The sequence below is a fragment of the Lacerta agilis genome, chromosome 2 (assembly GCF_009819535.1).
Source record: "Lacerta agilis isolate rLacAgi1 chromosome 2, rLacAgi1.pri, whole genome shotgun sequence".
Classification (NCBI taxonomy): domain Eukaryota; kingdom Metazoa; phylum Chordata; class Lepidosauria; order Squamata; family Lacertidae; genus Lacerta; species Lacerta agilis.
Window position 1 is genome coordinate 1,614,615 of NC_046313.1, and position 27,196 is coordinate 1,641,810.

The 27,196-nt window shown below is 47.4% G+C and overlaps 1 protein-coding gene across 2 annotated transcripts in view; it reads left to right on the forward strand.

The window, feature by feature from the left end:
* Positions 1-27,196, forward strand: part of HDAC7 (histone deacetylase 7) — a 109,446-nt gene that overhangs the window by 52,866 nt on the left and 29,384 nt on the right. The window contains exons 2-10 of one of the 2 annotated variants that reach the window (XM_033136778.1): positions 5,785-5,993; positions 8,012-8,102; positions 17,513-17,615; positions 20,472-20,587; positions 21,549-21,671; positions 22,976-23,085; positions 24,411-24,533; positions 25,253-25,436; positions 26,613-26,824. In XM_033136778.1, the coding sequence (XP_032992669.1) occupies positions 5,785-5,993; positions 8,012-8,102; positions 17,513-17,615; positions 20,472-20,587; positions 21,549-21,671; positions 22,976-23,085; positions 24,411-24,533; positions 25,253-25,436; positions 26,613-26,824 (1,271 nt within the window). Of the gene's footprint in view, positions 1-5,784; positions 5,994-6,626; positions 6,674-8,011; positions 8,103-17,512; positions 17,616-20,471; positions 20,588-21,548; positions 21,672-22,975; positions 23,086-24,410; positions 24,534-25,252; positions 25,437-26,612; positions 26,825-27,196 lie in introns of those variants that run through there. The other variant, XM_033136787.1, reaches the window with a different exon arrangement.

Here is a 27,196-nt window from a genome sequence, read left to right on the forward strand (position 1 = left end):
TGAAAAGGTTTGCTGACCCCTGCCTCATCTGGCCCCATAACTCCTGCTATCTGAGATGGTGTAGAAACTCTACAGATTCTGCTACTGATCTCCACAAAGGAAAATCTGTGGCTCAAGAACAGGGTGTGTGCATTGCATGCAGAAGGTCCCAGGTTCCACCCCCAGTTAAGGCCAGGAGAGAGGGCCTGCCTGAAGGCCTGGAGCACCTGGGTCAGGCCGTGTGGACAACACTGAGGGCAAGATGAGCTAATGGTGTGATTTAGCAGAAGGCAGCGAGGCAGAGGATGAATGGCAGAGGAGCAAAGGCAAAAGCATGTTTCTCTACAGATTAACCATGGTGTGCAGCTATCAGAAAACAGGCAAGCAAAGTAGATGGCCATCCACACTGCAGGGGGTTGGACTAGATGACCCTCAGGGCCCCTTCCAACTCTACAATTCTATGATATGTGAGCTAGTGTTTTGTTTTCCCTCATACAAATGAATAGCATCTATTCAGGGGAGAAAATCAAACTCTGGAATACTGTTTTTGAGGTGGGGAACTAAGCCTGTCCTCTGCCCTAGAACGAGGTGTAGGATTTGTCTCCTGCCCAGTTGCTTCTCAGAGTTGCAGCTTGTTGTGTTTCTGCATGAGTCACTGTTGGGAACCTACCTCCTCTGGATTGGGAATAGGCTGTGCTGGAGCAGTGACTCGTGCAGAGATGCAGCAGGCGACCCACTTCGTGGATGGCTGGTTTCATGGAAGCCTTTCCTTAATTCATTTCTCGTGCTCCACTTTTCTAAACCTAGTTATCCTGTTGGCCCGACACACGGAAGGAAGTTTGGAATAAGTTAACAAAGACAACAGCCTCCAGCCAGCCTTGCTTCTTGGGCAGGGCAGGGCCGGGGTTCTTCCTGCTTCCCTTCCTGCAAGTGCCCTATTGCCTGCTTCTCCTATTCTGATCCAACTGGAGGTGGGGTGTGTGTGGGTGTGTGTGTGTTCATATTGGCTCTGCTCCCAAGGATCAGTTTAACACCAAAAAATGTCAGATCATGTTAGATGCTACAAAAGCAAGCCATTCGCTAGCTGTCAGGGTGGTTTTGGTGGGCTTGTTCGTAAGTGTCTGGAGGGAGAGGATGCGATTAGTGGTTTTGTTTTTCTGGGGTGGAATCTTAAGCTGGCTTCCTTTTGAGGCTGCTTGATAGCTAGTTGGGAGTTTCTATAAGGAAGCGCAGCATAACCAGGGCTAAGGACACTCTGCCATCTCTTCACTGCCACCCACAATCCACAGTCTGTGCCAAACCGACCCAGATTCTGCCCCTGGAAAATGTCTGTTCATGCCAAAAGGAAACTAATATGCAGATAACCTGGGAGGGGACAGGGAATGATATATATCACTCACTCCTGTCCAGCTACCTGCTGAATTGGAAGTTAGCCCCAGTCAAGGTGTGCAATGCTTCCTGAACGATCTCCACACCTGTGAAGGCTAGATTTTAAAATGAAAGCAGAGGCTTCCAGGATGCTGTCTTCTGTGCCAAATATTGAATATTCTGTGGCATGATAAAATGATAAAAACATGCACAGAATGCACTTGACTCTAAATGCAGCCAACTGCCCTGGTTTTGTTTTTTAAAAAGGAGGTTTAAAATTAATGAGACTAGTCTCTTGGCCAAACCAAACCTCTTGTTGATTTCATTGGGATTTGAGCGCACCTGGTTTTCCGTGGATCAGCACCACTAGAATAATAATAATAATAATAATATTTATTATTTGTACCCCGCCCATCTGGCTGGATTTCCCCAGCCACTCTGGGCGGCTTCCAACAGAAATCAAATACAAAAATATCAAACATTAAAAACTTCCCTAAAAAGGGCTGCCTTCAGGTTTTTTCTGAATGTCAGGTAGTTGTTTATTTCCCTGACCTGTGATGGGAGGGCGTTCCACAGGGCGGGCGCCACTACCGAGAAGGCCCTCTGCCTGGTTCCCTGTAGTTTTGCTTCTCGCAGTGAGGGAACCGACAGAAGGCCCTCGGCGCTGGATCTCAGTGTCCGGGCTGAATGATGGGGGTGGAGACGCTCCTTCAGGTATACAGGACCGAGGCCGTTTAGGGCTTTAAAGGTCAGCACCAACACTTTGAATTGTGCTCGGAAACGTACTGGGAGCCAATGCAGATCTCTCAGGACCGGTGTTATGTGGTCCCAGCGGCCACTCCCAGTCACCAGTCTAGCTGCCGCATTTTGGATTAATTGCAGTTTCCGGGTCACCTTCAAAGGTAGCCCCACATAGAGCGCATTGCAGTAGTCCAAGCGGGAGATAACCAGAGCATGCACCACCTTGGTGAGACAGTCCGCAGGCAGGTAGGGTCTCAGCCTGCGTACCAGGTGGAGCTGGTAGACAGCTGCCCTGGATACAGAATTAACCTGCGCTTCCATGGACAGCTGTGAGTCCAAAATGACTCCCAGGCTGCGCACCTGGTCCTTCAGGGGCACAGTTACCCCATTCAGGACCAGGGAATCCTCCACACCTGCCCTCCTCCTGTCCCCCAAAAACAGTACTTCTGTCTTGTCAGGATTCAACCTCAATCTGTTAGCCGCCATCCATCCTCCAACCGCCTCCAGGCACTCACACAGGACCTTCACGGCCTTCACTGGTTCTGATTTGAAAGAGAGGTAGAGCTGGGTATCATCTGCATACTGATGAACACCCAGCCCAAACCCCCTGATGATCTCTCCCAGCGGCTTCATATAGATATTAAAAAGCATGGGGGAGAGGACAGAACCCTGAGGCACCCCACAAGTGAGAGCCCAGGGGTCTGAACACTCATCCCCCACCACCACTTTCTGAACACGGCCCAGGAGGAAGGAGCGGAACCACTGTATAACAGTGCCTCCAGCTCCCAACCCCTCTAGCCGGTCTAGAAGGATGTTATGGTCGATGGTGTCAAAGGCCGCTGAGAGATCCAGCAGAACTAGGAAACAGCTCTCACCTTTGTCCCTAGCCCGCCGGAGATCATCGACCAGCGCGACCAAGGCGGTTTCAGTCCCATGGTGAGGCCTGAATCCCGATTGGAAGGGATCCAAATGGTCCAGAATGGCTTTGAGATCTTGATTACATAGAATTTTGCATGGAAACAGAATTGCAGCATGGATTATTACGTTACTTGGAATTAACTGAAGCGGAAACAATGCACAATGATTCTAGTCCTCAGTGTGGCTGCTTTGACTGACTGGCTAGATGTCAGATAGATTTCTAAGTCTCCTTTCAGCTGGTGCTTCCGAGCTAGCCAGAGGCAGTTTTGTTTGGGAAAGGCAGCGTCTGCCACGGGGTCTGATCTTTCTGGCACCAGATAGTCTTCTGTGGCCAGGAGGGCTGTTTGCTCTCCTTTGCAGGCTCTTGGTCATGCTTCCCTACCCACCTGCATCTCCTCTCTGCCAGTTACGCATCTCTTTGCCTTACACTAAGGTTAACAGATTTTTTTCAATGAATCCGGGGACACTTTTCAACTTCAATGCATTTTTTATGGGGACTGATTTGTAAATACGGGGACTGTCCCCAGGGAACGGGGACACCTGGTAACCTTACCTTACACCACATGTCTCTTCCGCAGCATGAACAAACCTGCCCCTTCATTGTGGACATCAGCTGAGGCCCTGCTGTGGGTGCTGCCACCTTTGGGAGTTAGGTGGGAGCTACTGAGGAAATGGCCTCCTGCGCCAGTGACCTGAATATGGAATAGAGTACTGTCCCCAGAGAATATAATAATGCCATCTCTCTGGCATTACTGCCTGTTTTGCTGGTTTTGCTGGTGGTGGGTCTATTGCTGGAGGGATTTATGTGTAGGCTGGACATCCATCTAGAGGTGGTCCAGCTCTGAATTTCCTTCATCAAGGAGGGGCAGGACTAGTTTAGGGGAAGGGAACCCTTTTGGAGGGAGCGCTGAGGGCCACATTCCCCCAGTGGAAAGCTGGCAGTAGTGGAGGGGACCAGACACACCCAGACACTCAGTCATATATGAAAAGCTATTTTTCATGGAAACAGAGACATATATTCAATTCTTAAAACAAAATAAAAAATTCTTTCCAGTAGCACCTTAGAGACCAACTAAGTTTGTTCTTGGTATGAGCTTTCGTGTGCATGCACACTTCTTCAGATACTTCTTCAGGTATCTGAAGAAGTGTGCATGCACACGAAAGCTCATACCAAGAACAAACTTAGTTGGTCTCTAAGGTGCTACTGGAAAGAATTTTTTATTTTATTTTGTTTTGACTATGGCAGACCAACACGGCTACCCACCTGTAACTAATTCAGTTCTTAGGAACTCTGATCAGGTTTTACCTTTCATTTTCTCCATATATATATATTTTTTTGGGGGGGGGGTTAAGTTAAAGCTCAGGAGCATCATTTTCTGGTTCAAAAAGCAGAAAAACTGGACAAATGCAAATAGCACCAAGGCCTTATAGCTATTCAAACTTTGAAATGCAATTGCAACCATTGAACTTTCATGCTTGCACTTACAAGTACATGGACAGTTTTTGCATGTTGGCAAACCTACCTCTCTGCTAAGACATTTCCTCCTCTGCTCAGCAGCATCAGAAGGGCTCTCTGGCGAACAGTGGATGAGAGAGATGCTCCACCCCTTGACTAAATGGCCTGCCAGATGTGTTAGTGCAGACATATCCAACTGGTCAATTGCGGGTGTGATCCTGGTCAATCGTGGGATTAGATAAAGTGGGCAAGGAATATCGCCGCTCCCCAGCGCTGGATCCCTCCATTGCCACAGCAGCAGCAGGGAAGGCCAGGCCGGACGGCAAGCTCAAGGAATGTTGTCCAGCCCAGCCTTCACTGGGGTGCTGGGTCCTTTTGACAATGGGAGGGAGGGGAGGAGGGGGCAGGCGCAATCGGGGTCCGCATCAGCTGCACAGCTCCCTTTGACGGGGGAGAAATCTGACTTGGGGGGGGGGGAGAGAGCTGCTTAAGGGGAAAGAGGGGGGCTGGCTTGGGGGCGGGAGAGAGAGAGAAGCTGACTGGCTCCTCAAAGAGAGAATTTTTCCTCCTTTTCCTCCCCCCTCCCGCGTCCAGTTAGCCACCTCCTTCTACACACGCACCTCGCACATGCTCCTTGTTCCTCCAGTGACAATGGGTAGGTCACTGCCAGTTTTTTTATACTGGGAGTAGATTGCAGTCTCTTGGGAGTTGCACATGTCTGTGTTAGTGTATTTGATAGTATTTGGCAATTGCTTTATTTTGCTTTGTTAGCCACCTTGAATACCTTGCAGTGGAAAGGTGTGGAACAAACGTGTTAAATACATATAAGCCCCCTGGTGCGCCGGAAGGTGTTGAACTGCAACTCCCATCATTCTTGACTATTTGCCGCCCTGGGTGGGGCTGATGGGACTTGTAATCTGAAAACGTCTGGAGGATGCCAGGTTGGAGAAGTCAGCTGCAGAATGCTAATCACTATTTTGTGGTGGGCATTGAAAGTGATTCCTGGTAGATGTGAGCCGGCTGTCTTTTGGAGAAGCCTGTTCAACAAGGCTGAACTTTTCACTGGAGAAGCTTTGCTAGGCTTCCTATAAATGCCACCATTCCTTGGAACTCCGATTGCAAGCCACTGGACTGCAACTTCCTGGCTGGCGATGATGGGAGTTTGTAGTCCAACCACATCTGAATGGCACCAGGCTGGGGGAAAGTTTGTCTAAGGCATACAGCTTAGTTGAGTAAAAGCTCAAAGTGGCACAAAGGGCAAAACCTAATAGAATCTGTGATGGGCACATACTGACCAGTGCATTTCCCTGACATTTCCACAGCCGCCGTGAAGCTCTGTGTCTCCTTGCGGGTCCCCCAGACCATCCCCATGGACCTGCGGATTGGACAGCGTCTCGCCAAACCTGGCCCTGACACTGCCTTGCTGGCCTTGAAGCAGACGCAGCAGCTGCAGCACCAGCTCTTCCTGGCTAGTTTGCACCCCCGACTGGAGTACCAGCAAGTGGAGCAACTCGCCCACCAGCACCTGCGGGTCAGTATCCTGCACTTTCTCAGGGTTGGGCGAGGGAAGCAGGTGATGCATACATATACTGCCCCAGTCAGCTTTGCTTCAGTTGCCTTCCTGGTGCTTCTCATGGGGCTTCTTTGGCAGAAGTGCTCCTTTTGCACCATTAGGAAAGATTGTTTCACGCGCATGGACTTCTCCCCTGAAGCCAAAGACTTCCTGTGGTATTGAGCCATGCCTCCTACATTGCAGGGGGTTGGACTGGATGACCCTTGGGGGTCCCTTCCAGCTCTACAATTCTATGAAAGAACTGTGGTGCTATAGGGGACTCTCCATAAGCCCCAGGAGCTGCTGCTGCTGCTGTTCTTCAGTCTGATCAAGGGGCCACCAAGTTCTCTAGCCTGCCTCATCTGCTCACTTGGTTCCACAGACAGGACATGCAGTTTCCTCAGTTTATATATACCCAAAGCAAATTTGTACCATTGTACGTTGGCAACTGAAGCCCTGTCATATGGTGGCTGTCTGTGACCTTCCTTCCCCCAAATGATGCAAAGTGTTCATGGGATGGAGAAGGTGCCAGCAGTAGCATGTTGGCAAAGCTCAGCTTCTGTGAGGAACGTCAGATGGGAGACAGTCACCCCAGACAGGGTGTCACCCCAGACAGGGTGTGAGGACAGGAAGAGAAGGGGTTAACAAGGCAATGGCAGGTGAGTGGGATGACCTAATTGCATGTAGGAACTGGAAGGGAGGGGAGCAATGAAAGTGGGTGGTAGATTGAGAGACAGGAACCTGAAGGGAGTATGGGTCCGGTCACCATGGGCAGAGTGCATGCTTCAACTGCAATACCAGGATCAGTCCCTGGTATTCCGGTTAAAGAAACAAGTAGAAGGAGATCCTGAAAAGCAGGTGCCATTTAGGGTAGAAAGATCCAGACTCAATGGACACATAAGCCTGTAGGTTGGGTCTGCCTTGATGCAGCTCCTGAAAGTGAGTTGGGTTGGTAGATGGAAGGAGTTTGGACGCTTCATGCTCCTTTGCAGCCCTGGAGTGTTTTGAGTCACAACTAATGCCAGAGATCACGCTCACACTAAAAAGAATCCAAATAAGAACTCTGGCCAAAAGTTTTAACCAAACAACATACGTTTACTCGTAAGTAAATCCAAATGTAATATCAATTCTGTAAAGAATTACAGTCTTAAATCAAAAGTAGTTTCATATTGGAAATTTTCCTTAAGAGTCTTTTAGAAATTTCCTGTGTTTTCTGGCGTTTCCTGAAAACACAGGAAAACACAGGAAAACTTCTTCTAAGACACTATATCCTCTTTAGGAATCAAAGAAATAGACACCACATACATTTCGTACACTTCTATCATATAAAACAAGCTGAAGAAGGCATCCATGCCGAAACGGGGCCCTGTCCTGGTATCCCTGGTTTACATCTGACACGCATCGGAGAAGCTCTGACATCAATTTCTAAAAGACTCTTAAGGAAAATTTCCAATATGAAACTACTTTTGATTTAAGACTGTAATTCTTTACAGAATTGATATTACATTTGGATTTACTTGCGAGTAAACGTATGTTGTTTGGTTAAAACTTTTGGCCAGAGTTCTTATTTGGATTCTTTTTAGTGTATTTGGCAATAAGAACTCAAACTTCTTAGAGATCACGCTCACAGCGGGGCACCATCCTGCCTCCTCATCAGTCTCCCGCCCTGGGTGTGCCATTGATCCCTGGTGCTAGGAACCGAGGCGTCTCAGACTTGGGTGTCAAACTCCAGGTGCGTCATTTCACACAAAGCTTTCTTGACTCACACGAACACAGGAGGCTGCCTTATGCCGAGCCAGGAAATTGGTCCGTTGGGCTCAGGGTTGCCTCCACTGGCTGGCAGCGCCTCTCCAAGGTCTGTGGCAGGGCACATGTCCAGCCCTACCTAGTGGTGCTGAGGATTGAACCAGGGACCTTCTGCATGCAAAGCACATGGCCCCTCCCTTGGACTCCATCCTTGATATGCTCATCAAACCTCGTCTTCTCTGCATTTGCAGGTGTCGATGGAGCCACCGCCTCAGGATCCCGTGCCTGGGAAGCAGGAACAGGAGCTGCGGCTGCTCTTGAATAAAGACAAAAGCAAACGCAGTAAGAGCCACTCACTTTCTCCTTCCCCCACGTCCCCCTGACTGGAGTGCCCACGGTTCCTTCCTTGCTGTTCCATAATCTTGTGTCACCTACTCTTTTCTACCTGATGTATCTAGCAATGGCGACTGGCACCCATTGGACTGGTAGGGCGAGAGGCTGGTAGGCCAAGGATAGGGTGGATCCAGAGCCAGAGCCAATCACAGGCAGAGCCGACAGATTCTAGGTTTCTCCTCCTGGCTCAGTTCCACAAGGGGCAAATCAGAGACCCAGGGGGAAGCTGGCAGCCAGTGCTGCCCCCTAGAAGGTGGCGACTGGCTGAGGACAAAATGAGTCTTTTGCTGATGCTGCTGTTACATGTATTACCTGCCCTTCACCAGCTGGTCCCAGGGTAGGTTGCAGCAATTAAGAAAATGTAAATGGTTGACAGTCACAGGAACAGGGTGAGCCCTGAAGACACACATCTCAGGTCTCGAAAGGGTGGGGTGAAGAGGTCTGCAGCATTCACTGAAGAAGCCAGACGTACCTCTGTGGGGAGGGAATTCTACAGCTTGGGGGCTACCACAAAAACATGCCCTCTCCCATCTCCCATCCCAAACTTCTTTGGGTGGTGCAACTAGCAAGCGGGTCTTCTCTGGTGAGCTTAACCCCCAGGAGGGTCTGTAGGAAAAGAGGCAGCCTTTCAGATATTTGGGGCTGAAGTCACTTGGACTTTGAACACTAATGTGAGTGCCTTGAATTGGGTCTGGAAACAAACTGTCAGCCCGTACATTTTTTTAAAGCATGGGTTATATGAATTCTGAAGACAACCCTAGCCAAGAGTCTGGCCATTGGTGGGGCAGTGCCCCATTTGCCCTAGTTGACTATCCTCCATTGGTACCCAAGGTGGGAATCTGGTCGCGCATTTACAATGCAATCCTGTACATGTCTACTGTAAAATAAACTATACTAAGGGCTCATCCACACCTATGTTTGCCATGCTGCCTTCCCCCCGGAAAAAAAACACTCTTTACTGCTGAATTGGAACAAATGGCAACCAAATTTTCTGCAGATTGCTGTTCGTTCTGCTTCAGCAGTAAAGAGCATGTTTTTCAGGGGAAAGCTATGGGGCAAATGCGAAACCACTTGGACCCGTGCTTAGAAACTGTGGGACAATCAGAACACCACTGGGACCCAACGCTTTCAAGGCAAGGAGCAAGTGTGGAGGAGCCCTGAGTTCAGTAAGACTTAATTCCCTAGTAAGGGTGTATAGGAGTGTCAGTTTAGAGATAGAAACTTTCTGGATTTATTGCAGACACAAACACAAATTTGTTTAAATTTGTAAACAAAAATTCATGTCTTGAGAATTGTTTGCAATATTTGACTATAGGTAACCTTGGGAATAATATATAGAGATGCTTTCAATAGCTATCATTTCTTAAATTTTTGCTGTGAAAAGTTCACATTCCCTCTTGTGTATAACTGTAGATATGGCAGTATGTTTAAAAATAATATTATTGAATGTCTGTGTGAAAAAATGGATGCATCAGACAGGGAACAGTTAAGTCATTTGCAAATAATAATGCACAACGGATGCATAATAAAGGTTGATGTCTTCATAGAGAGACGTCTGATATGCTTTTGAATGAAAACTCAACACACTGTTAATTCAGTAGCAGATACAATTATAAACAGGTGCATAACAATAGTATGGATCCAGTTTGCCCACCCCCTGCAAAAAAAAAAAATCAAATCAACCATCTCTTTTGCAGATAAATATCCCAAACACAAAATACCAGTAAGTAGTAAGGTGCAAATCCCCATAGAAGTAAAAGGAGAGCTTTCACAAATCCTTAACCATATGTGAAAGATGTTGTTGTGCTGACAACAAAACATAAATTCCACTGAAACTATAAAGACTCAGATTTAAAGCATGAGTATTATGTTTGCTCTCAGTTGTATCTCATGCCTATGAGGTAAAAAAAGGTAAAGGACCCCTGGAGGGTTAAGTCACACATCTCACTTTCAGGCTGAGGGAGCTGGCGTTTGTCTGCAGACATCTTTCCAGGTCATGTGGCCAGCATGACTAAACAGCTTCTGGGCACCATGACGGAAACCAGAGCACATGGAAACGCCATTTACCTTCCCGCCACAGCGGTACCTATTTTTCTACTTTCAGTGGCGTGCTTTCGAACTGCTGCGTTGGCAGAAACTGGGACAGAGCAACAGGAGCTCACCCCTTCGTGGAGATTCGAACCACTGACCTTCTGATTGGCAAGCCCAAGAGGCTAAGTGGTTTAGACCACAGCGCCACCTGTGTCCCTATGAAAGCTAATGGCGCAATCAGGGTTGGATCCTGACGGTGTTAGTTGCACTTTCCATTGAAACCAATGATTATTCAGACATGACCAACTTTTCACATTGACTTCAGCGAGACCAGAGTATAACTAACTTTGTTTGGATGCAGCTACTGTTTTTTCACAATACTCCTTGTTGTTTTCATTGTTTTCATAAATTATCAAAAAGAATCACAAGTCAATTCGGAAGGCAACATAAAAAATAATTGACCAGCTAACACCTCCAGCTTTAACATAATGTTATGTGGGGGGGGGGCGGCATTGAGACCCTCAGCACATTGGATGTAGGTTTCCGTCTCCCTCCTCATTTACTTGTGTTGGGATCTATTGACCCCATTTCCCTTTTCATTAACCCCTTAAATGTAAGCATACATGATACACATCCAAAGCAAGGAAACACCTCAAAAATTAACCCCCTTAAAAATAGAGAGAATTAATGAAATATGAAATTCCTACAGGTGGGTGGGAATTTTAGATCTTTTGTATAATCCTTGGGGTTAAGCTGCAACTGCAAATGCAGAGGAAGGTTAAACCAGGAAACAGGGGGAAATGAAAAACAAGCAAACCGCCCTCCTTTTCCTCCAGTGTTGTTTTTCTCAGACCCTCCTATCGCTAATTCCATCTCTTCCTGCCTGGCTGGCATGCAGGAGTCATGATAAGGCTGCATGAACATTGTGCTAAATGTCTGCTGCTTCCCCCCCCCCACCTTTTTTTAACGTATGGATATTGTAACAGAGCAAAAATCCCACAAGTGTTGAGAAACTCGCCTGCTTTGGCAATAGTCGTTTGCTGCCTGCAGTGATGATGTGAGGCAGATATAGGTCCCATCTGTGCTGTGTTACTCCTCCAGCATAGCAGCGCTTGCCTAGGAACAGGTGTGGGTGTGTCAGTGCAGCACAAAATTGGAAGAAATGTTTGCTGGCTGAGTGCCCCTGCACACACCTCCTTTGGCCACTAACGGATGCAGTTTTGTAAGGTGCAGGACATTTCCACGTAACCAGCATGTTCCATTGGGCACATTCGTCAGGGATGCAGATGGAATCAGTCAAACCTAAGCTGCTTCAGCAAGGTGATAAGGGAGCTGAAAGGGTGAACTTGCTCCCCCCAAAATCGTCAATCAGAAAACACCAGATCTCATTGTGTTTCGAACCAAGTTGCTTCTCAACAGTGGGTATTAAGAACAGTGGTAGTGGGAAGAGTGGTCTCTTCAGCAGTCAACCTTAAGCAACCATTAAGAAAAGCACAGACTTCAGAGGCTCCATAGATCCCTGCACACATGAATTCTCATGCTCCTGGGAAGGCCATAGCTCCGTGGTAGACTTCATGCTTTGTGTGTAGAAGATCCCCAGAGTCGTCTGCGACTGGACCTAATGGTCAGGGGTCCCTTTACCTTTACCTTTAAGGGTCTCACCACACATTGCATTTTAAGGCACACACCTACCTATTTAATATGCACTTTAAAAAGCATAGCATGAGTCTATTCAGTGTGTCTTCCCAAATAGCTGTACCATACAGAAATGTCTGTCAGGTGCCTAGGACTGGATGACACATTAACAGACCCAGGTTGGCCCTTGTATGTGTGAAAGCAGCCCAAAGAATCCAGGACTCTTTCATTTTGTGTACTGCTGCTCCATGTGGTGAAATATGGGAACTATATAGGTATCTGAAGAAGTGTGCATGCACACGAAAGCTCATACCAAGAACAAACTTAGTTGGTCTCTAAGGTGCTACTGGAAGGAATTTTTTTATTTTTTATTTTGTTTTGACTATGGCAGACCAACACGGCTACCTACCTGTAACTGGAACTATTGGAACTACAGTTACAGGTAGGTAGCTGTGTTGGTCTGCCATAGTCAAAACAAAAAAATGAATTAATTTTTTTCCCTTCCAGTAGCACCTTAGAGACCAACTAAGTTTGTTCTTGGTATGAGCTTTCGTGTGCATGCACACTTCTTCAGATACACTTCTTCATATATGGGAACTACAGCTTAGAGCCACTTCCTTGGCAGTAAGTATTGTCAGGATCAGGACTGGCCCTGCCCACCGTGGCTGGTCTTTGGGCAGTCCTAGACAGGAAGAAGGCCTATAAAAGGCTTCCTGTTTCAACTTGGAAGCTGCCAGAGAAGTAAAGCCTTTGGTTCTGAGTCTGCTGTGTCCTTCTGCCCCTGAGTTTATAGCCACAGTCTTGATACAAGAGCACAGCGCACATTCCCAGCCTTCTCCATCCTAGTCCCTGCCAACTCTTTCAGACTACAGCTCCCATCATCACTGATCATTGGCCATGCTGGCTACTGCTGATGGGTGTCGTAATCCAAAACATCCAAAGAGCACCAGGCTGTGGAGACCTGGCATAGCCTATGACACATGTTAAATTTGGGAGCACAGGAGAAATGGGTGACCAGAGCTCAGCATCCTGCTAGGCACCTGCTGTTCTTAACTCAGCCAGCACCTTCCTGGAGCACTTTATGTTCATGCCTGCACTTCCCTCGTGGCATATAGTGGTCCAGGCGGTACAAGCAATCATGGGGAAGGCTGATGCCTTGGGTCAGGGTGTGTACTTGAGCAGTGTTGCAGCAGCCCTCCGTGAAGCACAGCAGTGCAAGGGAATAAATAAGCTGTGTAACTCGCCCTTGTTGCCCCGAGACAGGATATCCTGTGTCTCAAGCATTCCTGGCAGATGCCTACCCAACTGTGCCATGAAACTGCCCAGCAAAGAGATTCTATAGCTTCCCCCATTTGGTGTCTTACTCCATTGCTGGACTACTATAGCCCACAGCTGGTGTGCTCCTGGAATGGCACGATGGCCACTTCCCATGGCTTCCTCCTGTGGTGTTCCAGTGAAGAAGGAATCCTGGAATCGTGGGATGAGGTAGATCATGGCTCTCAGGTTTGGGGGTTGGGAGCTGCTGCCATGTGCTGCACCCATCCCACATGATTCCCAGCTTCCCAAACTGCGTAGGATCGAGACCCAAGAAGCAACCACAGCACTCCAGAAATGTGTGAACCAGGATGAAGAGCAGCCTAGTAGCAGAGGAAACTGCATGGGTTGGGTTCTGGAATCTCCTTGCTAGGCAAGTTTGGGAGCCTACCTGCAGGAATGCTTTAGCCCAGGAGCAGAGAACATGTGGCACTCCAAATGCTGCTGGACTAGAACTCCCATCGTCCTTGACCATGCTTGCTGGGGCTGATGGGAGATGGAGTTGAACAAAATCTGGAGGGCCATGGATCCACAGTCCCTGCTTTTGATACAGAATATCAGAGTTAACTGGGACAAACGACATGTCCCATTTGATGACTCTCATCTTGGTGATTCACCTCCATAGTTGCTCTGATGGCAAGGTAGGGAGCTAGTGGCATTTCTTAATCTTCAGCCTGGTTGTACCTTCCTGTAAGTCTGACTCCAGCTTCTTTACATCCCCAGTGGGTGAAATGAACAATTCGTCCCATGCGCTTTCTGGCATCCTTCAAAGGATTGGCCCGTAATTCTCTTTTGAGGGCTGCATTCTCCAGGGGTCAGGGCTGCATGCTGGCACTCCATTTTGTCTCTTGCTGCCACCCCTCCTCTGCTTCTTGCCACTCACATGAAGCCCACCCCCTGCTGTAATTCAGTGTAACTCAAGTTAGTGCAACACCCGGATGCAGAGTGGAAAAGGCCACGAGGGGCAGCACTCCTGTATTTATCCTGTAGTTTACTCTGTGAACCGCCTGGAGATCTTATGGTGAACGGTGGTATATAAATCAAATAAATAAATAAAAATAAGCTGGAGGGAGTGTGTGGATGGGGCCTGTGAGTTGACCAGCAGGACTATTCAGAAGCAGATGGATGAGTCTGGTGGTTGCTCAGGTGGATGGCCTTGCCTCAGTAGCCAGCTAATTTAGGTCTCTTGCATTTCCAAGATGTTTAGGTGGTCCATGTCAGTAGCAACCAGGGGCACCCAATTTCTCATACTGCTGATGGCATCAGTCCCCATATGTTAACCCTTCCTGCCATCTAGCGTCCAGCTCTAGAGCTGCACCTTCCCTGTTTCACTGGTTTCTGTTTTCCCTTCCTTCAAATCACCTGTTGTTTGAAGCTTCTTCTCCCTTAGTCTCAGCCCATGCGATGCACTGCTTAATGGTCCGAGTGAGCTGTGTTGCTCTTGCACTGTAAGTGTGTTCAACTCCACAGATTCTAAAATGGAGAGCAGCTTCATCTCCCACCATTTCCCAGAATATGTCTTCATACACATTGTGGAAAGAAAGCTTGTGAGGTCTGGAGCCTGCACCATTTGAACATTATAATCTCAAATGTTTTTCAGACCAACAAGTGACTCACAAAGTTACACCCAGCTGTTGTTGTTTTCAGATAATAACACTCCAAGCAGCCCTGCAGATCATAGGATCTGCATAAGATCCTGAGATTTTCAAATTTAGAACAATGGGCTGGCTTGCACCCATCTCTTCCTGGATAGATACAATTCTCCTATTTTATTTTATTTTTATTGAATTTATATGCCTAGGGGTCTGGTGTATATGTGTGTGTGTGTGTGTGTGTGTGTGTGTGCATCATACCATCATGTCATATAAGTTTGACCCTAAGAAGTAACACAGCATAAATTATAGTAGAGAAAGAAAAATGCAGATTGTAGAGTCCAATCTTATATGTTGCTACTCAGAAAGAAGTCCCATTGAGTACAAGTTGGCATAGGGCTGCAGCGAGGATGACTCTTCCTGAGCTTTAGAAACCTTTACAAACAGTTGCAGAGGGTTTGGGAAACTGTAGCATTGGCAAAAGAAAAAACTGTCCATATTGTATAAAACCAAGTGAAGGGATATTTTAAGAAGAGGTTCTTTGTTCCTGGCTGAATGCCTTTTATTTATCACCAGATCTTTGGTGCAAATTAAAGTTTTAACAGTATTGCCGTAAGTCATAATGTTTTTTTGTTGAGAAACGAAACATTGTTGTATTAAGATTATTCTTTGTCATGTGTACATCTCATTGTATTAATAAAAAGCATTTGGTAGTGACAGTATAGGTAGATGAAAGGATACATATTAATCTGAAATCCCTGTCTTTAGCTGAGGATGGCAGACTTACTCTGTTGTAAATGAAATTTCTTATCTAGTGGGGCTGTAATGTTCTTACATTGATTATTTTTAAAAAATAAAAATAAAAAATGTAACTTTAAAAAACCCATACATGCCACTTATTTCACAACCACCATTGTGAGCTGGGTCAGTAATGCACCTGTTTTACACATAGGGAACTGAGGCTGAGACGGTGACCTAGGCAGTCCTTGGTTAGGAGGAATGTGAACTGCAGCCCTTTGGCCCAAGGCCCATGCTGTCATCCATAGCACTCTGCTGGGATGGTTTTATAGTGATAGGAAGCAGCCTACTTTCTGGCTTGTACTCACACCTCTTTGGTCACTAGAAAACGATATTTCAAAGATCTGCTGAGAGACACCCCTGGGAATTCCTCTCAGTCACTGTGTCAGCACCTTGGAGGTGGTGTTGTGCCAGCAGAATGGCACAGCACAGTTCCGATACTGGAAACAGCAAGCTGGTTCTTGGGGAGACACAGGAAGGGTGACCTCATCCAAGTTCTGAGCTTGTTTTCCCTTAAAGCAGTGTTTCTCAAACTTAGGTCCCCAGCTGTTGTTGGACCACAACTCCCATCATCTCTGACCACTGGTCCTGCTAGCCAGTGCTCCCCACCCCCAGGGGCACTCAAGGGTACGCATTGCCGGCACCTCATTTTTGTTGTTAAAATTGTGGCACTTAAACAACTTCACGATGAGTACCAACACCTATTTTTTTTCTAGAAAAAAAGCATTGCTGCTAGCTAGGGAAGATGGGAGATGTAGGCAGCTGGGACCCAAGTTTGGGAAACATTGCCTTAAGATTCAAAGAACATAAAGAAAAGTCCGACCCTTCTAGTCCAATATTTCATTCTCACAGTAGCCAACCAGATGCCTGTAGGAAACCTGCAAGCAATTCCACATAACATAAAAGTGCTCTACGGTATATGTGAGAGTGTGCGCTTTCACAGCCCTTGCCATGCCTCCCACAAACCTGCACTTCTTTGAACAGCGATGATCAAAGCAGCGTAGCTCCTGCACACAGCTGGCAAGTCTTCTCTCTGATCATTATGATGTGTGAAGTAGGCATCTCTGCAGCTCTAGGTCAGAATGCCCCCCTTCTGCCCCCAAGGCCACAGCACCTGGAGCCATGCTGGGCCCCACAGCCAATCAGGGAGCAGGATGGCTTTGCATTTGAGAAAAGGCCAAAGCATTTAGAGCTTCTTACTTTTGGGGGGAGGGGTTCATGGGAGACATGGTGGAAAGTTGTATGAATGGTGAGGATACGGGCTGCGGGGGGGGATTGTGGTACGAGTTGGGCTGTTCAATGAAGGAGGTTGGCAGAAATTGGTTTGGACAAAGCTGCTGCTGTGTGGTAGAGCCCACGCTGTGCAAGCAGAAGGTCTCAAGTTCAGTCAATGGCATCTCCAGGTAGAACCAGAACAGGATGGTTCACCTTTGGCTGTCCAGATGTGGCTGGACTACAAACTCTCCCTGACCATTGGCCATGCTGGCTGGGGCTGATGGGAGTTGGAGTCTATCAACATCCAGAGGTTCACAGGTTCCCCATCCTTGGTATATCTACAATACTGTGGTAGGTGGGCCCATTGGTCTGAGTTGAATTAAGATGACTTCCTATGAAAAGTGAAAAAACTTTGTGCGTTGCTAACTTCTGCAACTTACTATCACCACATGATGAGGATTAAAGGGGGGAACATTTGCCTTCATGTCCTACCAAATGTCTCTTTTGACAAGTGAGAATGGCAGACTACTTCTTTTAAAGCACACACTCTTCTTAAGTGAATCCATTCTTTAATTACTTATTGAAAAGTGTTAGCATGCATTTTGAGTTTAATCAAATTCCCAATGATTTGCTACCAGCAGGTTGATACAGCTTCGGGGGCTGTGGCTTTTGCTGAAAGGAGCCGAAGCCTAATTCCGATGGGTGGCAGGTGCTAAAGATGGCTCTGAGCTGTGTCTCGGTAGCATCATCTCATGATGGTTTTTTGCTCAACAGGTGCTGTAGCTAGTATGGTTGTGAAGCAGAAGCTGGCTGAGGTCATCCTGAAGAAGCAGCAGGCCGCTCTGGAAAGGACCAATGCACCAGTCATTACATACAGGTGATCTGGTTATAGATGCATATGGGACAGTACATACATGTATGCTGGCTGTGCCCTATGCCAGGTCTCATTTCTTGTTAAAGCCCAAACCCCAAAGAATGTAAAACAGGGATGCCTTGGCTATTGATCTCCAGCTGGTTGGATTGATTTTATACCCTGGGTTTCACCCTGATATATCCAGATGTGAGCGCCCTTGATTTATACCATTTTCACACACAGCGTATGCTCATATCATTTTCTGCACCCATACTATGAACATTAAACCTCCTTTGGCTAGAATGGGCATTCTGTATGAAGAAGACAACCCTGCATGCTCCTGGTCCTTGGGCAAGGCCCACTGAACAAAAGCCACATTCAGGCTCTGTTCTGTGTTCAAGCAGCTTGTGGACAGTGTGTGTTCCACTCCCTTCTTTAGCTGCTCCACCCTGACCTTCCCACGGTTGGGAACCCTGAATTATCAGAGTTCCCAATCGTGAGGAATAATCTAAAAAATCCCCTTCAGAGCTCCCTGCTCAAGCAGGAAAGTCGGAGGGTGGGGCTGGTGCACATGCCCATATGCTGCCCCCCAACACAAGTTGCTTAAATATAATGGTTGTGATGCCTGAATAGTGCTGTGATTCCAGGTAAACATACAGAGGATCATGCTTCATATCTTGGTTCCGTGTTATTTTTCCACGCACTTGGTTTTACATCTCTATAATCCTCCACCTGCTTTCTGTGGGTGTTTGGCGTGCTGGCAAAACTGAGCCAGTTCACACACCCCTGGGATCACGATTAGCCTGTCTGGTGTTACACCTCCCACCTCCTGTGCTCTGGCTCTTGGCACACCATTGCCTTGCCTGGGCACATCTCCAGTGACCTGCTTTCACTTCTATTATTACACCCTGTGATAGAGTAGTTGGCCCATTTACATCACCAGCATTCAGGGTTATGTCACAAAAGAAGCACCGGCCACATACATGCCAACATACCCTGAGTGCCTGTCATTTCTCATGGTCCTGGTCTGGAAGGTTCACGTGGAAAAAGGACTTCTGCTCCTTCTGATCTGATCTTGCCCATGGACACCAACAGAAACCTCCATCCTATTCCACTCATCCCAAATATTTTCTTTCTAAAATGTTTTATTTTGGGGAATGGGGGTACCAGGGTTTATGAGGTGGGTATTGCCTGATTTTTTTGTTTTGTTTTGGGGTGTTTGTAGATGTGTTGCCTCTTGCCAGCACCACCAGTTTTTCTTTGGTGAAAGGAGCGTTATATGGTGCCCACAACACACAGTTGCTTAGTCTGGAGACACATTTCCAGATGTGTCTCCAGACCCAAAAAGAATGGTGGATTGCTGTGCTAGCTGCTCTCCACATCTGGAAGAAAGAAAACCTGTAGTAGCCTGTCAACCTGATGTCCTCCAGATGTTTTGGATTACAATGCCATCCATTCCAGCCAGCATGGCCAGTGGTCACAGGTGATGGGAGTTGTAGTCTAGCAACATCTGGAAGGCACCAGGTTGGAGAAGGCTGCTTTGCCGGTGGGTGGGTGGCAGGACTCAGGAGGCAGACGTACTTAAGTTTTATGCTTGCTAGTGCAGGGCTTTGATCCTGAGTCCAGCTGCAGAGATCCCTGTAGTGCTTTTTCTAACTGCTCAAAGTCACCCTTAGCAACAGCCCTGTAAGACAGACCAGTATTCGCATCTCCTTGTTGCAGGTGAAGGGCTGAGGTTGAGAGATAGTGGCTAAGGTTGGAGAAACACTGTTGTTTGGAAGTGAGTTGAAAGTGGTGTGATAGAGGTACTGTTGCTGATGTCGTCCACACAAATCTCTTTTGCCCCACTTCCTTCTCCAGTCAAACATGTTTGACAGGTTTTCAGGATGCACTGCCCAAACCTACAAGACCTGTTTACCCTCCAAACCGATAAAGTCATGTCAGCCAAGTTTTTCACAAGAGCATGATGTCATAACTAGAAAGAACGCTGAAAAATTCTGCATCATTTAATTTGGTCTTCCATTCTGTCTAAAGCTTTTAAGTCAGAGAGAATGGGTGGAAGGTTTTGGTTTGGGATGACAGAAGTATGAGAATTGAGTCAAAGTTCATTGACCTATATCCCAAGTAGGTCTAATAAATCTGAAGAAGTATCTGAAGAAGTGTGCATGCACATGAAAGCTCATACCAAGAACAAACTTAGTTGGTCTCAAAGGTGCTACTTGGAAGGATTTAATAAATCTGAGGCACTGATCACATGGAGAGCCCTAAACCATCAGCTTTCACATCTCAAATAGAATGTCATTAGTTTGCACAGAAGTATGAAAGTGTAAGCCAGCCTTAGCCAACATAGTGCCCATCAGTCTCTGCCAGTGCTGGCTGGGGATGATGGGAGTTGAAGTCCATATAGTCTGGAAGGTGCCAGGTTGGCAAAGGCTGTTGTAAGTCATTGGGAATAAGACCGGTTTTGACTGTCACTTCCCATGCAATGTCGTTGGAGATAGGAAGGAAAAGTGCTATGTATGAAGTGTCCTTTCTTGGCTGCAAGAGTGACATTAGCTGTTCCTGGGTGGATGAACTTTGCCGGGGGGGCGGGGGGCGGACACACATGACCCAAGCTCAGTGGTAGAGAAAACACTTGGTATACAAAAGGTGATACCTCAGTCCCCAGCATCTCTGGCTCTGAGGGGTGTAAATACTTTACAGGTAAATATGCACAGTAATACCAGATTTGACACAGCAACTGTCTCTCTCCAGCCATAGTTCACAGCGGAGGTGAGATTTGAAGTGCAGACTTCCTCCCTGGCTGCTCATTCCCTTAACCACAATGTGGCTCAGGTCAAACCAAGTCAGCAGCAAACCTCTCTCTTCTCCTCCATGCAGATCTTTGGAACCGATGGAACATGAAGGCCCATCCAACCCTGCCCTCCCCAGTTTCTTCCCTCCTGTCTCCAACAGCTCCGGAGACTCCCCAGAGCACTTTCCACTGAGGAAAACAGGTGAGGGGGAAGAGCAGTGTCAGAGAGCATTTTTGTGGGGTTTTGTGGCGGTGAACCAGGGAGGGGCAAGGAGGGCAGGGCTGCCAGCCTTGGTCTGAGCTGCAGAAACCTGGTTTTCCTGGCCTGGAAAGGAATGTGATCAACTGCTTATCTGTGAGACACATGGCTGCTGGGTTAATCATTCACTCATTCATTCATATCTTTGTCTGCTGCTTTTCCACACACACAAACAGATTATGCTCCAAGTGGCTTACAAAGAAGAAAACAGGGCTGTACAAAAACAGTATCATAATTAGGGAGACTCAAGGGTAACAGGCAGGAAGCATTAGAGAAATTCCAGCTGCATTGGAAGTATAGAACGATCGGGTGAAAGCCTGGAAGTCTCTTAAGATGTGTGCGCACCAGCAACTTTCCATGCAGTCTCATGCAGGCTAGCTTCAGAGGGGGAGATGTGAAGCAGGGTCTCCCCACCACCTCTGCTGAGAGGGCTGGTCCTTTGGCCTCCTCACCCCTTCAATCTAGTAATAATGACAAGGGTGCTGATAGTAAGAATCACAGAGTCAAAGAATTGTAGAGTTAGAAGGGACCCCAAGGGTCATCTAGTTCAGCCCCTGCAATGCAGGAATCTCAGCTAAAGCATCCATGAAAGATGACCATCCATTGTGAGATGAGATGAGATGATGAGAAATGGGATTGTGCTGTGTGCAGATGTTGCCTATCATCAATATTCATTCATTCTACCATATGGCATACATTTGGATTCTCTGCCTCAGGGACTAGCAGAGGTCCTGAGATTTGGGCTGGCCTTGGTTCCACCAGCCCTGCATCCTCCCCATTGTGGAGTTGGGGACGTTCTCATCCTCATCCCCTTGTGCTGAGCCTGCCTTGCCAGAGCAAGGACTTCCTGACCTCCAGCTGCCAAATATGGTGGTTCTCACCTTCTTTCCTGAATTTGCTGCAGCATCTGAACCCAACCTGAAGTTGCGCTACAAGACAAAGAAGGCCGGCGAGCGGCGCAAAAACCCACTGACGCGCAAGGAGAGTGCACCCCCTTCCTTGAAGAGGCGCCCGGCAGAAGCCATTGGTAAGATGGGAACCTGGTGGGTGTGATCTTGCTTTGGAGCTCCAGGGTTCCAAGGATTAATTAACTGCCATTGTTGGGAATGCAGCGGGACCATAGTTTGTGACGCAGCTGAGCTAAGAACGAGCTCATTTGTGAGGAAGCCCACACCCAGTCAGCTGAGATGAGCCCATTTGAAACAGAGGTCTGTGGAGCTTGCTCACCCCAAGCTTAGCTTCCCCCTTCGTTTCAGTGCTAGTGAATATGGGGGCTCCTGATACTTCCACTGTGTATAGCTGACAGGTCACAAGTTATGCGTTCCAGTATGGTTGTGGTCAGTTATCCAGCATGCACAAATAATGAGTGTGGATCCTGGTGTCACCCATAAGGGAGAAGTATCAAATTTATTATTATTTATTTTATTTTATTATTATTTATTAGAGTTATTCCCTGCCCCTTCATCCGAGGATCACAGGGTGGTTTACGATATGACAACACAAAAGTATACAACATAGTAGCAAGCAAAAACAAAAACCCGCACCACAACACAGTTATTTTTAAATTAAAAGCTCAGAGGAACCCAAAAGATGGCAAAAGTGCCCCCCCCATTAGAAAAGAATCCTGTAAGGCGGGAGGGAACCTAAAAAAAAAACCCAAGGAGAACTGAGCTATGGAATACTGTTGGGGTTTGGGTCCAAACCTGGGAATCTAGGACAGAATGAAGTATTCTGGGAAAAGAGATGGCTTATAAGATGGAAAGGTTGTGTACTCCATGCAGCTGGGCATAGGTATCACATATCATGGGCATCTGTTTGCACAGGGGAGTGACACTACCTGAATTTATACTGCTCTGGTTAAAACAATTCTACTTGTTTGATAATTGTAACACTTCCACATTTTTATAATTGCATACCATATTGTCATATTGTCGTAACCCACCCTGGGACGGCATGATAAAAGGTGAGTATGAAATCTTAAAAATAAACAAAATAGAACCTGCTTAACTTCATGGTGAACTTGCATGATTGGTTCGGCATACCTGTGTGGCATGAACCAAGGATGAGAAACTTGTCCCCCTCCAAGTACCACTCCCATCATCGCTGACCATTGGGCATGCTGGCTGGGGCTGATGGGAGCTGAGAGTCACGCAACATCTGGTGGACCACAGGTTCCCCATACCTGATCATGACTGCATCCAAGACTTACGACATTCCTCCAGTAATTTGCAAGTCTCCCATGACTGTGTACCTGAGCATTCTCTTTCCCCTTCCTTAGCTTGTCCTGGTCTTGCTGTAGCCAAAGCTGTGCATGTTCTTTCTCACCTGCAGATTCATCTCCCAGCAGCAGCAGCACCCCAGTGTCTGGGTGCAGTTCACCCAATGACAGCCTGGTGCCAGAGCACGGAGCCCTGCCAGCCGCGCCAGGGCTTGCACAAGAGGTATGGACCCTGTAAGACTGGAGACTTGAGTTGATCCCCATAGAGTCTGTGATTGGTCCTGTGGGATCAGTAAGCCAAGAAAACCTGCAGGAAGAGCAGGTTTCTTAGGCCTGCTCTGCACCCACCCACCTACCCAACGCTGGCTTCCACCTACCAGGATCGCACAAAGAGGCAGTTGTGTCTTGTAACACACAAACACCTTTCCAGCTGCCTTTTGATCATTTAAATTCTAGTAAGAATGGCTCCATTTCACTCCCTCTTCAGGCCCTTCTCCCCACACAAAAGCTCCCAATCTTCTCTAAGCTTCACCTTATAATTGAGGGTTATTTGCACTACGATTTTGCAAATTTTAAGTCAATTGCAAAAAATGTCCTTTTCACCACTGTGCCTCTTTCAGCAGGCCCATTTGTTAAGCTGTTTTTTTCTGTCTGGTTTTATCTACTGCTTTTTTCTTTTAGAAATCTTTCTTCTTCTTCTTCTCCTTCTCCTTCTCCTCCTCCTCCTCCTCCTCCTCCTCCTTCTTCTTCTTTTGAAGAAGAGCCATAACTCAGCTGCTGGGCATATATTTTAAAGCAGAAGGTCTCACATTCAGTCCCCTGCATCTTCAGGTAGGGTGGGGCAAAGAGTCCCTGCCTGGAACCCAGCAAAGCCCCTGCATTACAGCTGTAGATTTGTATAAAAAAAACTGAGTTACGTAGACCAACCTGTGGTGCGACTCCATTTAAGGCAGTTTTCTGTGTTAATAAGTTATTGCCAATGGTATTTTTGTGGTTGTAGATGCCCTTTATTAGAAAATTGGGGCAGAAAGGCGTAAATATGGCAACTTTCTTCTGCTTTTGCGACACCAAAGTGGTTGACAAACAGAGTGTTGGAAAGTGAGTAAATGTGTTGCTCTACATACAATTGGATGCACATTCCCATACACAAACATGTCATTATGCAGATCCCTTCTCTTTTGCTGGTTCTCCTTTGTAATATGTGACGGAATCAGGGTGAATGGGCATCAATGGGTGGACTCAAGATTCAAACAAGATCAAAGCCAGGATCCACCAGCAATGTCTGCTGAGGATCTCCTGCAGACGGAGGATTCTGGGAAGTGTTCTCACAGGCACACATGATTCATGCAGATGGGAAGGACCAGTCTGTCTGTCAGAGGGACTACATAACCTGAGCAGATCTCCCAGAATCCTCTCCGCCATGCAGTGGTTCTATGGCAGAAGAGCAACAATGGAGTTGCTTGGCAACAGCTCATGCATCCCATTGAGCCCAGAAGCTTGAAAGTCGCTGAAGTTGATTGATTCTCCCACCTGCTATCTTTAATGCAGACACCCCTTGCTCAGCGCCTGAGAATGCAGGAGAGCTCATTGGCTCAGTTTGCTCTTCAGACCACTGGCTCCCTCCCAGCGCTCACCCTTGGACTTCCGACCACTTCTGCAGCATCTGCCAGGGTATGTCTAGAGGGGCTGTGGTGAGGGGACAAGCATGATAGAAGCTTCTGGAGTCATCTGGGTTGGTTGCAGTGGGAAACAGAAAGCTAAGCTAGATGGTCTGTAGCTCAGTGGTAGAGCATCTGCTTTGCATGCAGAAGGCTCAGTCCCTGGCATCTCCAGGCTGGGGGAGGGGGAACCCTGCCTGAATCCATGGTGAGCTGCTGCTGGTCAGTGTAGACCAGGCTGAGCTAGATGGACCAATGGTTAAAGCAGCTTCCTGTGTTCCTCTAGGCCTTGGCCTGATCCAGCAGGGCTCTTCTTCTGTGTACCTGGGACTGTTTCTAGAGTACCAGGCATTGTCAAGGGGCAAGTGATCTGGGGGTGGTACTCTGCTGTGGTTTACTCAGAGTAGACCCACTGAAACCAGTGGGCCATGAGTAAGTTAGGCCCATTGATTTCAGCTGAGGGCTGGTCTGGATACCCCTTGGGCTCCCTTCCAACTCTCCCGTTCTCTGAGTAGCAAACTCAGATTCTCTCCTGAAGTGACAGTATTTTTATGGGGCAGAATCTCCTTGCCTCCCTCTACAATCTCCTTTCTGCCCACCCCCTGATCTGAACTAATCCCTCGTACCTCACCTGTTTTCCACCCACCTCATCGCTTTGGTAACTTTGTGGCCAGGTAGTTCAGGGCTCAGGGAGGTGCTCTTGATCCACCGCCTCCAATTCTCTCTCTGTAGGGCGATGGAGATCACCGGACACACCCAGGCCTTGCACACAAGGTGCCTGTCCTGACTAGCACTCATGCACCCGTTTTCCTGCCAACCAGCTTGGAGCAACATGAGCCTGGGAACCCACTGTCCACTCGGCTGCAGCCTGTTATAATCTTGGAGCCCTCTCTCCCCCATTCTCCTCTTGTGACAGGTGCGTACCAGCCCCTCACATTAGGGTAAGAGGGCAGGGAAGGGTCTTGCTTAATAAGATACTGGTGTGTGTTTGCATAGACAAAAGAAAACTGTGTTCAGTATTCCTCAAAGTGTAATTGAAGACGAGCAAGATGTGAGGGAGAGAAAAATAGCACAACATGATGGGTTTTGTAGTGTTTATAGCAGATTCTGTAGCAGCAGAGGGATTCTAGGGAGAAGAATGCTCTAGGCTACTCTGATAACGTTCACACTGAACAAGCAGGTTATATAGATGTTTTTGCACTTGTCAGTTCCTCATTTTGCTGCTTTGATGATCACCACAAATACCACAATAACCATCATGCTATGTTCTTCATTGTCCCCCTTACATCTTGGCTTTCGGACAAGATTGCACCACAAAACCCTACGTAATTAAATGCCATGCAGAGAGGCAGCTCACACTGCATTATTGCAAGAACATTTGTTTTGATTGCCCCACATGACACCTTGGGGGAAGGAGGAGGAAGAGGAACTGTGGTCCCCCCTTAAGTGTTCTCTCATGCCGCTCCTTCCCTCTGCCCCATACATAGAATGGGGAGAGGAGGAGAACATCATGGACAGGTTTTCCAGACTAACCTTGCAGCGCCTGAATTCTGCCGCCCCAAGCTGTGAATGTGCCTCCCCCATCACTGCTCCTCTAGACTTTTTAAGAAGAAGATAGAAGCAGATTTCTGGCATTTAAAAAAAAAACACCTAAAGATTTTGCTCCTTCCCAGTTTGGAGTAGGTTATCAGAACAGAATTCAGGAATTTGTTCTTGTTTTTTCTTCCATTCTTTTTTTTATTATTGCAGCCTGTGATGAGTGAGGCAGACAAAAGCCCCTTCCAGGCCACTTTGGCATTTCTATGGATTCAGCAGAAACTGTTCGCCTGTTTTCTTGCTGTGTTGTTGTTGTTGTTGTTGTTTTAATCTTGTGGGATGGAAACGTGAAAATGGAGGAACTATCACAAAGTGACACTTAACTCACTTTGCTGAATTTCCTTCCCACTTGTGCTGTGAATGCAGGGCTTGCTTTAGCTGGAAATGTACACAGGGTTTTTAACATTGCTGTCTCCCACTTCCCCAGCTATGGGAACAATACTGACAAGCAATGCATTCCAGATTATATTCTCAGCTTCTCTTCTTTCCTTTGCAGTTCCAGGGCTGGGAACGGTCCCTTTCCACTTCAGCCGCTCCCAGCTGCTTCCCCCAGAGCGATTGTCGATGCCTACGCCCCACAAGCCCTTGGGAAGGACACGCTCAGAGCCTCTGCCGTCCAGCCCCAGAGCTGTCCAGCAACAACTGGCCTACCAGCAGCACCATGCGCTCTTCCTGGAGAGGCTGAAGCAGCAGACCCAGCTGGGCAAGGCAGGTCTCCTCCAGATGGGGAAGGGCCGGGTTCAGTTGTGAAGTAGGGCTGGGAATGTTCCCTGCCAGAAACCTGGGAGAATCGCCGCCAGTCATACATATATGCATGCACGCATTTGTATGCTGCCTTTCCACAGTTACAACCATGCTCAAGGCGCCTAGCATAATTACAAATATAACAAAAGTAGTCCTAACCAATAAAAGACATCAAAAAGTACACAATCAAACCGAAACAATTTCCACGTGAATCATAACATCTAAAATAAAGTTACAAACAAAATTAAAGTCGATAACCCCCCCCCCAAACAATCCTCCAGCCCAAGAGTCGTTCAGCAGCCTCAGCATCTGCAGCTGGAGTCAGTCCAGGTCCTA